Source organism: Pinus tabuliformis, chromosome Q (assembly GCF_031772625.1).
Source record: "Pinus tabuliformis cultivar Carrire ecotype Pingquan chromosome Q, CPIR1, whole genome shotgun sequence".
In the NCBI taxonomy this organism is placed as follows: domain Eukaryota; kingdom Viridiplantae; phylum Streptophyta; class Pinopsida; order Pinales; family Pinaceae; genus Pinus; species Pinus tabuliformis.
Genome location: NC_142296.1, coordinates 345,276,300 through 345,289,304, shown reverse-complemented (window position 1 = coordinate 345,289,304; position 13,005 = coordinate 345,276,300). Strand labels below are relative to the sequence as shown.

Here is a 13,005-nt window from a genome sequence, read left to right as displayed (position 1 = left end):
TTACAAAATCTACCCTACTTGGCTGTACAAATGATAGATCAGGTAATACTGAAATGCCAGATTAATCATTCAAGTAAACCTGAGAATGATGCCGCTTGAGAATGCTTCTGCGAGGGCACAGATGTAATTGCTAGCAGCCCTTCATGCACGTAATGACCCTGGTCACGGACAAGACAGCCTGATCTATCAATCAAACTGAAAAACCTGTCCATGTAAGTTGCCATTGGATCGCGGAAGCCGGACGCTGTTGGCTGCCCCAACTCTGCAATACATACTTCCAGCTGCACACTGTCAATGTAAACATCTGTAGGCAAGTCTATGATTTCTTGTTGCGAAGGAGGAAGGATTTCCAAGAACTTTTTAGGGTCTTGGAAATCATATGACTGGATCTGCTCATCTAAACATTGAATCTCCTTCTCGATTCTTTCAACAACTAACTCACAAAATCTAGTTTTAGTTTCAAAAGGGAACTTTGGAGATTTCAACCAATGAAGCACGGCACTGAAAAAATCTTCATCAAATTCAGAATCTGCTAACTCATTTCTTACTTCTTCTTGCCATGCAGGGTTTGCCACATACCCCACCATTGCATGAGTGAATCAACGAGCACTGGAATGTCTGAATCGAATTGGAGTCGCCAGGTGAATGGTTCAGCCTGCATATGTGTCTGACTGCTGTCCACCATCAGCATCAGATCTGCAATTTGATTTCATGTACTGGGACAAGACAATCAACAAGTCGAATGTTCTCCCCAGTATGGTCGCCAATATGTTAGCGCTTGAATTTGGCCTCAAGCTGAAAAGGACAAAATCCAAGGCAACATCAAACCACTTAGCCTCATAGCTAGCCCTACGAGGACAGGAGAGGGCTCTCTCCAGTCTATCTCAGCAAAAAGTTGTCTAAAAGGGGTTGGGATGACTTTAAAAGAAACTGATTTTAGGCTAGTAAATTGATAAAAAGGGTTTTTAATAATATGATGGGGTTTTTCTGGGCTGCATGGGGCAAAGGAACAGCTTGAACAGAGAAATGTAATAAAAAACACAGATTATCCCCTGAGGCAAGGTAGGCAAGAAAGTTTAACATCAAATTGAGATTAAATAAATTGATAAAAATGGTTTTTAATAATATGATGGGGTTTTTCTAGGCTGCATGGGGCAAAGGAACAGCTTGAACAGAGAAATGTAATCAAAAACACAGATTATCCCCTGAGGCAAGGTAGGCAAGAAAGTTTAACATCAAATTGAGATTAAATGGAATGGCAAGACTGCTGAGGAGCTAACAAGGGCATAGAAGATGAATCCTTGTCAAACAGAAGAAAACATCAAATATGAACAAACTTAAAGGCAGAGCATATAAATTATGAATTCTACCTTAACACTTCATTTGTTCAAATGGAAACGATCATGAAATGACATGAACACATAACAGGCTACATATGAAACAAAAGAGGACACAAATGTTAAATCTCATACCATAGGAATCACAGGGGTCAGAGCTGTGTATTTTCATTAAAATCTCTGTCAAAATCTGTACAATGAAGCTCTGTTCTCTCTCCTCCACCAGCGCTCAGAATTCTGTCTCTCTCTCTCCTAACTCCCTCTGCTCCCCCTTTTACAAATGATTTTTTAATACATTAAATAAACGCTGCTAGGGGAAAAACAAATCGACCCCAAAACAGGGGCGCTGTTTCACCTGCAGTTATAAAATTGGAAAAGAGCGTTTCCTCTATTCTAAAATAAAACAGCGTCCCTCTAAAAATCCTCTGATGGTCGACAAACTGGAGCGCAGATCCTGTTGAATCATTAACTGAAGTCCTTAGTAGGAGATCGGTTCCTATTTTTCTGTTGTGGTCGATGTCTTCGTGGTGTTTGATCCTTTACTTTCACCTTCGCTTTCTGTTTGAAATCTTTAACAATTTCACAATTGTGCATATTATGCCAGTTGTATTCGTTGAATGCTCTTATCTGCCTGAAAATATTCATAGAATCTCTCAATCTAATGATTCTTCATAAAACTTGGAAATGTCATGTAGTCGTAGCCTACAAATGAGTCAACTGTCCTATTCTCCATATCTGCCTTCCTAATTGCATGATTCTCAGAGTCTGCAAAATATAGGCAATCTTGATCAGCACTAAAAAAAATAAAAAAAAATGAAGCGGGGCAGCATATCTTCGCTGTCTCAAATGGCCCATCCTCAAACCCTGGAGAGGAACCAATACAATCTAAAACGCTTCCATTTGCATTTGCCACGATGATTCGATGATGATTAGTGTCAGAAACAAATATGCGTTGCCTATCTTCATCTGCAGAAACAGAACCTGGAAATGATAGCAGCAACTCTTTCCATATATCACAAACAAGAGGCTCTTTCACAGGCTTAGAAGGGTTCTCCGCCAAACCCAACTCTACACTAGAATCTACCATTGATTGCTGTGCTCCATTTTCGCAAAAGTATTTTCTTTCATATGCATCAATGGCTGGAAGCATTGTGCCAATCTTCGAATCATTTCTACCATAGGCAATTGGATCCTCAAAACCTTCGAATAACAAGTAGAATGCTCCACTTATATCCTTGCTGAAATCCTTAGAAGACAGAAGAACAGGAAATGTGATAAATTCTTTCAAAATAGTCATATTTACTTTAGCAGCGTTTTGAGGAGAAGTGGATGAAAGAGAATGCTGAATACCAAAAACCTTAAGATTTGGAAATCTTTGCTGAATAAATTTCAATTTTTGAATCAAAAGAGAGCACTCATTCTTATGTACAATGTCATTCTGAACAAAAACATTTACAGCTACCATAAAGATACTATCCTTGTCCCAAGTTCCCTTTTTATTGTTCCCTAGGTTCAACCATCGGTGAGAAGGACCTTCGACAGTGTCTAATGTGGACTTCAAGTATGTTAAAACATCTAATACAGGACATATCATGTTTGGTTTATCTGTCATTGTGGAGCATCTGTAATTGAAAACTTTCTTCCATTTCTGAGTACCATTTGCTCTTCTACCATCAGAATATGTCCACAAAATAGATCCAGGGAATAATTTAGATTGTGATCCTTGAATTGAGGGCCCTGCGTGTGTGAGATTCCCATAGCTGAAACCACGAAAATGGATTGAAAGGCGAACGAATTGATATGTTCTTCTCGATTGTGGCAGGCGATTTGAGAAGAACCAACATGACATCACAGACATCGCATCTTCTTACTTTCTTCCTCGCTGCTAGAGCCCTGTTAACGCATCTTTCCTTCCATTTATCGTAGGCAAAGTTTAAAATGATAGAATATACTGCAGAGCTCCCTGTAGCCAGTTTGAAAGTTAAGAATTTGAGTCTGCTTCCTTTGCCTAATTCAATAAATCCACCATAACCCCCTTTATTGGTCATACCCTGTTCTTGGACTTTGAAGAAACTCTGGCATACTTTGAAAAAACAATCAATGTAGCCTGCTTAAACAAATCTCTCGACAATTGTCGGTGAGCACATTTGCAAGTTGAAATCTTTGAGCTGCGATAGTAAATCACTCTGCTGCCTTACTGGGAATGGTCTCCTCTTGATCTGGTAGTGTTCTTAATATTTCCTGCACTTATTCTTTATTGTCCACTACTGAAGAATCTCCTGAAGCTCGCCCTCTGAAAATAATGATAGCTATTATTGTGTCTGATGGCATAGACTTCTTATGTCAAAACTAATTAGAAAAGCGCACATATGTGCAACAAATCCCACATAGGCTATAGAAATATAGGAATATGGCCCTGCGCCCACGAATCACCAATTTCAAATACCCGGGTAGCACCCATGAAACCATTTCCAAAGTCGGCGCTGATAGCCAAGCCCACTTTCAAGTTCAATTGCTTGTAATGTTCTGTTCTTCCCCATTTTACGCAATGCCTCAATGGAAGGACAAGCATCAATTAAACCGGTGTAGCTCTTATTAATCAGAAGAATGATAGTATTATGCCCTTGTTGAAGCATGGTAGACACATCATGTGCTGTGAGCTGCATTTGGAGATAAAACTGAGCTGTAACCTGCGTAAGGATGACTATATCTGGAGATAAAACTGGCTAATTTCTGAACAAAAATGATAATTCCAAGGAATTAAATAGTTCAAAATCTCATACAAGCCTCTCGTACTATGGGTAACTCCGGTCTCAACATTTCTGCATCCTTGATAGCATCAAGGATATAAATATCTTCCAATTCATCCTCTGAGAAGGGTATAGAAGCCTGAGGCCAATGTTGCCAGTCGAAGTGAGGATCCTCCAGAATTTCTGGGAGGCAAAGACCCCGATACATGTGTATTATCAATGGATTTTCCTCCAACTCAGGGATATCTTCTTATTCTTCACAAGAAGATTCTGCATGTCTGTCAGTATTAAGTATCCTATTATCTCATATTTCAATCCTATGTACAGCAACCACTCGAAAACTATTCCAATCCTTCATGTATTAAACAAACTTGATGATTTCTTCTTCAAAACAGGGTTTTGAAGAAGAATCAATCTCTCATTGACTGACAAAACGGAGTCTAACATCGGCTCCACTTGGGATGGCAGCTGCCGCTTTTTGGAGGTGCCAAGAACCGCAGAACTTTGGGAGAGCAGTGCCTCCATCCATTGGGTAATGGAGTCATCATTCCAACACATCGACACAACTGAAGACTCAACTTATTAACTGGAAACTGACTGAATTGATTGAACGACTGACTCGGCAAACTTCAAACTAAACTGTAATGAAACTGGAACAAAATGCTGCTTTTTGGCTGCTTATTTATTTACAAAATCTACCCTACTTGGTTGTACAAATGATAGATCAGGTAATACTGAAATGCCAGATTAACCATTCAAGTAAACCTGAGAATGATGCCGCTTGAGAACGCTTCTGCGAGGGCACAGATGTAATTGCTAGCAGCCCTTCATGCACGTAATGACCCTGGTCACGGACAAGACAGCCTGATCTATCAATCAAACTGAAAAACGTGTCCATGTAAGTTGCCATTGGATCGCGGAAGCCGGACTCTGTTGGCTGCCCCAACTCTGCAATACATACTTCCAGCTGCACATTGTCAATGCAAACATTTGTAGGCAAGTCTATGATTTCTTGTTGCGAAGGAGGAAGGATTTACAAGAACTTTTTAGGGTCTTGGAAATCATATGACTGGATCTGCTCATCTAAACATTGAATCTCCTTCTCGATTCTTTCAACAACTAACTCACAAAATCTAGTTTTAGTTTCAAAAGGGAACTTTGGAGATTTCAACCAATGAAGCACGACACTGAAAAAATCTTCATCAAATTCAGAATCTGCTAACTCATTTCTTACTTCTTCTCGCTATGCAGGGTTTGCCACATACCCCACCATTGCATGAGTGAATCAACGAGCACTGGAATGTCTGAATCGAATTGGAGTTGCCAGGTGAATGGTTCAGCCTGCATATGTGTCTGACTGCTGTCCACCATCAGCATTAGATCTGCAATTTGATTTCATGTACTAGGACAAGACAATCAACAAGTCGAATGTTCTCCCCAGTATGGTCGCCAATATGTTAGCGCTTGAATTTGGCCTCAGGCTAAAAAGGACAAAATCCAAGGCAACATCAAACCACTTAGCCTCGTAGCTAGCCCTACGAGGACAGGAGAGGGCTCTCTCCAGTCTATCTCAGCAAAAAGTTGTCTAAAAGGGGTTGAGATGACTTTAAAAGAAACTGATTTTAGGCTAGTAAATTGATAAAAAGGGTTTTTAATAATATGATGGGGTTTTTCTGGGCTGCATGAGGCAAAGGAACAGCTTGAACAGAGAAATGTAATAAAAAACACAGATTATCCCCTGAGGCAAGGTAGGCAAGAAAGTTTAACATCAAATTGAGATTAAATGGAATGGCAAGACTGTTGAGGAGCTGACAAGGGCATAGAAGATGAATCCTTGTCAAACAGAAGAAAACATCAAATATGAACAAACTTAAAGGCAGAGCATATAAATTATGAATTCTACCTTAACACTTCATTTGTTCAAATGGAAACGATCATGAAATGACATGAACACACAACAGGCTACATATGAAACAAAAGAGGACACAAATGTTAAATTTCATACAAGCCTCTTGTACTATGGGTAACTCGGGTCTCAACATTTCTACATCCTTGATAGCATCAAGGATATAAATATCTTCCAATTCATCCTCTGAGAAGGGTATAGAAGCCTGAGGCCAATGTTGCCAGTCGAAGTGAGGATCCTCCAGAATTTCTGGGAGGCAAAGACCCCGATACATGTGTATTATCAATGGATTTTCCTCCAACTCAGGGATATCTTCTTATTCTTCACAAGAAGATTCTGCATGTCTGTCAGTATTAAGTATCCTATTATCTCATATTTCAATCCTATGTACAACAACCACTCGGAAACTATTCCAATCCTTCATGTATTAAACAGACTTGATGATTTCTTCTTCAAAACAGGGTTTTAAAGAAGAATCAATCTCTCATTGACTGACAAGACGGAGTCTAACAGCTTCTTCGCTTCGTTCTGGCCTTATACCCTAGAGGCTTCTTTGTGTTGATTTGTACTACTGCATTGCATGTTGACCACTTGCACCTTTTGGCCTAGAGTCGGCTTCACTTGGACTCGTGTTTAAGCCAACTTTTGACCATGACGTCTGCAAAATCAACCTTGCATACCTTTGACTTCTGCAGCTTGACACACCTTGACCCGTGGAAGAAACATACCTTTGAGTGTCACTGACCGGTTTTCACCTCCCTGCATTGAGCATAGGAACGTTCCTTTCCCAGGAACTAGATCATCTGTTTCACCGACACTCATTCTTTCCACTGTACCATAGAATTCTTGTATTCTTTTTCCAGCTTAACAGAAAAAAGACAAAAAAATTAAATATTCCAAAAGGAGCAGGAACGGGACATTATTTCCATTTATTGTTGGCAGCTAGAGTCATTCGTGTCGCCCTTGAACAAAGCACTCAAAGCAAAGTCTCCTCCACATGGGTGGGATTTAGTTTGACTTAGGTACGCCATAACCTTGTTATTGAGTCAGTTCTCCCCCGATTGGTTATCTCTTCCAATCATATGGAGGGTTTGTTCATGCCTCCTGCATGGCGAACTTATACAGAGTCATCATATGTTGCCACATAGTCACATTGAGTCGTGCTTTTGTTCAAGGGAAGTTAGCCTGAGTCGGCCTTTCTGCGGTGTCTCTTGACTCATTTATTCAGTCGGCCATCCCTGGTTGTTAGTGTCATGTCTATTATCACATCAGTTATATTGGTCCTTTACTCGTGCCGGTTTGAGAAGGTCCCCATTGACTTCTTGCTGGCGGGTCTTGTCCTTATCGACGACGACATCTTGCTCTGAGGACAGGCCTAGAGCCGCACCCTGGCCCTATTTTCATTATTGATAGGTCACCTTGTGCTCAGCATCGATCAGTATCATGGGTCTTTGACTGAGTGGTTTCCCTTGTGTTCGACGTCAGCTTACATTATCACACATTGGGATTCGTGCAGTACCTTGGTTTCCATTTGACCCTATTGGTGGATACCTCGCCTCTGTGTCAGCTTTCATTATTGGTTGGTTCAGAGGGTTTCTGCCGTGCGCTAGCCACATCTTGTGTACACCGGAAACGTACTTCGGTTGGGTTACTACATCTTTTTCGTTCGATTCCTTCCACATTATTGGCCTACGGGTTACACTCGCGCTAGATTGATGGAGGATGCCTTAATGCCTTCCTTCTAGCGGATCTTTCCCTATCAACTCTGACTCATTGCTCTGGGCAAAGATCTAGAGTCCATTTGGCAGTACCTTGGGGTTTGCAGTCATTAGTGGCAGATCCTTCGCTATCGACAGTGGGAAACCATCATTGTCTCCTGATCGATAGATTCTTATAGGTGTTCGACTCCAGCTCATCTATTCACACTTGTTAGATTGTACTGGGTACCTTGATGCTCATTATCATTATCGGTGAGTAGTCTCGCGTTTGTTAACGGTATACATCAATGACTGGTAATCAAACGATTTCTCACATGGTCGACTTCAGATCATTTATTCCCATGGTGTAGAAATGTACCACGGCGGTTGGTGAAGACCTCAGGTTGTATCAGCATTCATTGGTTCACTTGACAGTTGCTCCTGTTGCTGCTAGTTGATACCACTCCACTTTATATGTTGCAGTCAGTCATGGCGACATTCTATATGCTGGCACCTGAGTTTGTAGTGTAGTACCATCCTATTCCATCATGTTCAGTTGGTACCTTTTGGGATCAGTCTTTGATATCAGTGATCCATTGCATCTTTCAGCATCATTGACAGTCTTATATGTGATATTCAGACATGTACTTGTTCATTATGATCAGATGATCCATTATGTATCTTTCAGTAATTTATACTTGTATACTTAGCGGATCCGCTTGTACTTGATATGCAGACATGCTTTACTTTTTCTGAGCATGGGTATGCCCGCCTTAGACAGTGTTTCTTTCTGATCTCCTTTGGTGGCTTGGCAGGCTGAATTCTGGTGAAGTCCTCCTCGGTTTTTGACAGACTTCCTTTCTATGTACTCGCATAATATATTTCGGCCATCATGTACCCCTTCTGACCTCATATATTAGGGGGCATCTGTTATAGCTCCAAATCTCACTCTTATGGTTTGTGATGCTGTACTCATGGCCTAGGGCAACCCCTCCTTCCAGACCTGGTCCTAAAATTTAAAAAACAGTGTTTTATCCCTTATACGCGACATTGCCCTGATTTAAATGCGTGTATACGTGGGTATGTGTATAGCCAACCCGCGTGTATGTATTAAAACACTTAAAAAAATATAAGACTCCTTATTTTCAGGTGAAGATCGCGGGTTTTACCTGCTGATCACCTGTTAGTGCCCGTGGCCCAACTGTTCCCAACCAACTCCTAACTAAAAAACTACTTTGGAGATGGTATAAAAAGACCTCAAAGGGAAGGGAGAGAAAGGTTATTATGCTGAGATTCTTCCCTTGACCAGGTCTGAAGTCCCTTGTGCCTTCTGCACTTCCCCCATTTTGTATAGGAAACCTTAGTTTCCTTTTGTGTTGATGTTCATCCACCATTTATGACATCATGGAGAGAGTCATGGAAGGAGTTTGTTAGAGGCTTGAGGCTGGAACGGATCCGGAAGGAAGCTTTGCTTGGAGCCTGCTGAAGGTTACTCAGGTGAAAACATTCCTTTTTATGTACTTTATTTGTCTATAATAAAAGAAACACATGTCTTGGTTCCCGAAATGAATCTTCTTTATGTTAATGATATTCATGTTTAGAATTCATATGTAAATGGTTGTTTGGATTTCATAACTAACTACCTTTCTTTATAACATAAAGATGGTTTGTTGATGTTCATCCACCATTTATGACATCATGGAGAGAGTCATGGAAGGAGTTTGTTAGAGGCTTGAGGCTAGAACGGATCCCGAAGGAAGCTTTGCTTGGAGTCTGCTGAAGGTGACTCAGGTGAAAACATTCCTTTTTATGTACTTTATTTGTCTATAATAAAAGAAACACATGTCTTGGTTCCCGAAATGAATCTTCTTTATGTTAATGATATTCATGTTTAGAATTCATATGTAAATGGTTGTTTGGATTTCATAACTAACTACCTTTCTTTATAACATAAAGATGGTTTCTTTATAAGTTTTTGTCCATGTATTGTTGTGTTCTTTGAATTGTTTGTTTTGCAGGACAAAAGAGAAGAAGGGAACTCCAAGAAGGGTTTGGACCCTAAGGGCCTTCTCAAACGTAGGACCAAAGGTACGTACCCTTATCATAGAATTTGCTTATAATAGCATAATGGCTGTGTGAATGCATGTTTCTTTGAATAGATAACTTTCAGTCTGCTAGGGTTTCAACCCAAAAATCCCTAGGGGAACTTTTCCCTCTACCAAAAAGGCCAGGTCACGTGTAATGAAATTTCCAGTGAAGCCAACATAATTGTTCCTGACATGCATCAAAAAAGATATGAACAATTAAAATAGATATAAAGTGATGTGCAACAAAAGAAATAAAAGATTGAAAAACTTGCACAAGGAAAGGAAGGGCTTGCCTGTGGGAAGAAAGGTGTGTCACAACCAATAATTTATCCAATACACATGCTTACCTCTTCGATGAATACTACTTTTCAAAAACCCTTAGAAACCTCTTACAGATGTGTCTTCATCTACACCAAGTTGCTTACCAGGCATGAGGAAAGGTTGAAACTTTCTGTTTGCTACAAAGCTTGCCAAGTCAGATTTTCCCAGCCATTCAGCGATTGGATCGTAAAATTGATGATGGCCCTCTTGAAAACTTTGAAAAGATGAGTTTTCAATCAAAAGCATGGGATTATGCTAAGAATCTTGTAGGGGAAAATAGATCTGATCATATTCGACAGTCATGTCAAGACACTGAGGATCTGACTAGAGAGATGTTGAACAATGAAAATCAAGGGGGGAAATAACTGTCATCAGATGTGTTGATGGGAAAATGATAAGCTGAATGAGTGTCACAAAATAAAGATAAATGATCAGATGAGCTAATTGATGCATCGAATTCCTAGTTTGTAATAAATGAAGAAAAATTAATATGAACAATCTTACAAATTCTTTGAACAATCAGACCAAGTTCCTTGTGAGCCAGATATGACAGACCACCTTTGTGCAACTTGTGACAAATTGTACATGCATCGTAGTAATCAAAAGAGTTTAAAAAGGATGCTACCAACATGAAGGATGCATGAGACCAGTTACGACATGGTGAATGGAAAATAACTTGAGTCGTGTGACAACTTGTGCATTCTTTATCACTCAAGAATATTTATGGTGTGATGAGATGACATATTTGCAATATAAAATTCCCAAGAAGATCGGGGAGCTGAGGATTAAGGGATAAATTCGATAAGTATGATTCCTTCAGAAATATAGTCCTTGAGATAATCCACTTCACAATTCCATGACTCTACGAGAGATGCACATTCCCAACCCGAGTTTGATGTGAGATATTTTCAAGAAGATGAATGAACTGCAACCGATTCATGAATTCGGTTATAGGAAAAATCTTGGAAATTTGAGAGGCCACACTCGGAATACCAAACATTTTTTACACAGGAATTCACAGTGAGTGAAACCATGTAGATAAATGGATTATGCGAGAGAAACCATATCTAATTTAGTTCAGGGGGCTTACGAGAGTTGTGAGATACTGACATAATCATCAATGAAAGTTGAAGTGCCTCGACTCCCTGGCAGGTCCCGAAACTTCCTAGGATCGTGGAATTGCATTTTAAAGATTGAACCAGATCATGCATGGTTTGAGAACAATTGTTGTTGCTATTTTCAATACTGCTCACCGGATGGAAGCCATATTTGTCACATGTTTCACCAGATTTTTCAACTTCAACAAACATATTACTCAATTGAAGAGGATCTTTTGATAACATATTCAAATATAAATGAATCGGTGATATTTCATGAGCAAGCTGATTTGAAGAGTTGTCTTCATGCAAGAGAAGAGATGATGAGGGGTGGGAAGAGTTCTCTATGATTTGATTTTTTTCAATTTCATCATGGACAACCTCACCAACCTGTGTCAATTGGAGGGATAACTCATTGGATGAAGAAAAAGGAGAGCATGGAGTATCTCCGTCACAAGTAGAAGTGTTGCAAATGGTAGTGCACAATGGATAGTTAGGTGAAGAGGAACTTTCTGTATGAACATATTCTTTGACCGAACCAAATTCTAGATCTAAATTAAGATCTTCATGAGAAATCGAAAGATCATATGATGTGCTTGGGCAGTCTTCATGGAATATGGAAATAGATACATCATCATTGGAATGATTACTGCCCAAGGCTGGGGGTTGATTGAAAGAATTGATTGTATTGGATTTTCTATTGGGATTAGAAGATTGAGAATCAAATTTAAGAATGGAAATTCATGATTTTGACATGGAATATTTTGAAGCAGAGAGGAAATATTTGAAGCATATTCACCTTCCTACTCCTCTACCTATGTAATGTGATTTCCTTGTACTCGATTGCAATTTGAGCGAACAACTTGAGAATCAAGAGAATGTGAAGAACTAGCTAGTGGAGTAGATTGGTCAAGTGGGTCATGGTATAAAGAGTCAAGATATGTAGATGATAGAGGACAACAAAAATATGTGTTAGCATTGAGACCGATGTTGTGAATGGTGACGTGATCTTATAGAATGGAGGTGGGAGTCTTCACTGTAGGCTTCATGAGCCATTATGGAGTTTCCTCCATTGAAGCAAAAGAAGAATGTGAATATGGACTGGAGATTTGATTCGCAGATTTCCCAATTTTACAATCATTGCAAGGAGGCACCCTCATCAGGATAGGAAAAGTAGGAGGAGAAAGCACAAAAGGGGTAGTAAGCTTGTCCTTTGAAATTTGAGGTGCCTCATGATTTGTAAGAGTTGGGGAAGAAGAAAAATTAGGAGGTTCAGGCTCACCATATGAAGAGACATGAACCAAGTGCTCAAAATATTATTTCAATAAATCCCAATTCAATTGTTTTTCAGGAATTTCACAACAGAGGTGAAGGAACCAATCAGAAAAATCCTCAACTGATTCATGAGGCTTCATTCTTAAATGATTGATTCTTTCACAAACATCTCCATAGTTATAATTATCAAATACTTGATGGAGCGCCCCGAGGAAATGGTGAAAGGAATGGACGGAAGTAGGTGGCAAGGTATGGCACCACCGATTAGGACGACCTTCAAGGGCGAGGAAGAAAAGAACACAAGTGAACTATTCATCATCGCTTTTGTAAGATTCACAAAATTTAAGAAAATTAGAAATGTTCTTAGTTATGGATGTTCCATCCTCACCATCAAAATTTAACCTGGACAAGTGATCGAGAGGCTCATCGGGGACTAAAAATTGATAAAGGGAAAAATTGGAGAAACACCCCCCGATTATGATTTGTACATTATCCATTTTAGATAAGAGAGTCAAACAAGATGCAATGGGCTCAT

At 39.7% G+C, this 13,005-nt stretch overlaps 1 protein-coding gene across 1 annotated transcript; it reads right to left on the bottom strand.

Moving 5' to 3' along the window:
• Positions 1 to 1,995: 1,995 nt before the first annotated feature.
• On the bottom strand, positions 1,996 to 3,195 carry LOC149219601 (uncharacterized). Its single transcript, XM_089386869.1, has one exon. The coding sequence runs from the start codon at positions 3,193 to 3,195 to the stop codon at positions 1,996 to 1,998; it is 1,200 nt and encodes a 399-aa protein (XP_089242995.1).
• Positions 3,196 to 13,005: the final 9,810 nt, after the last annotated feature.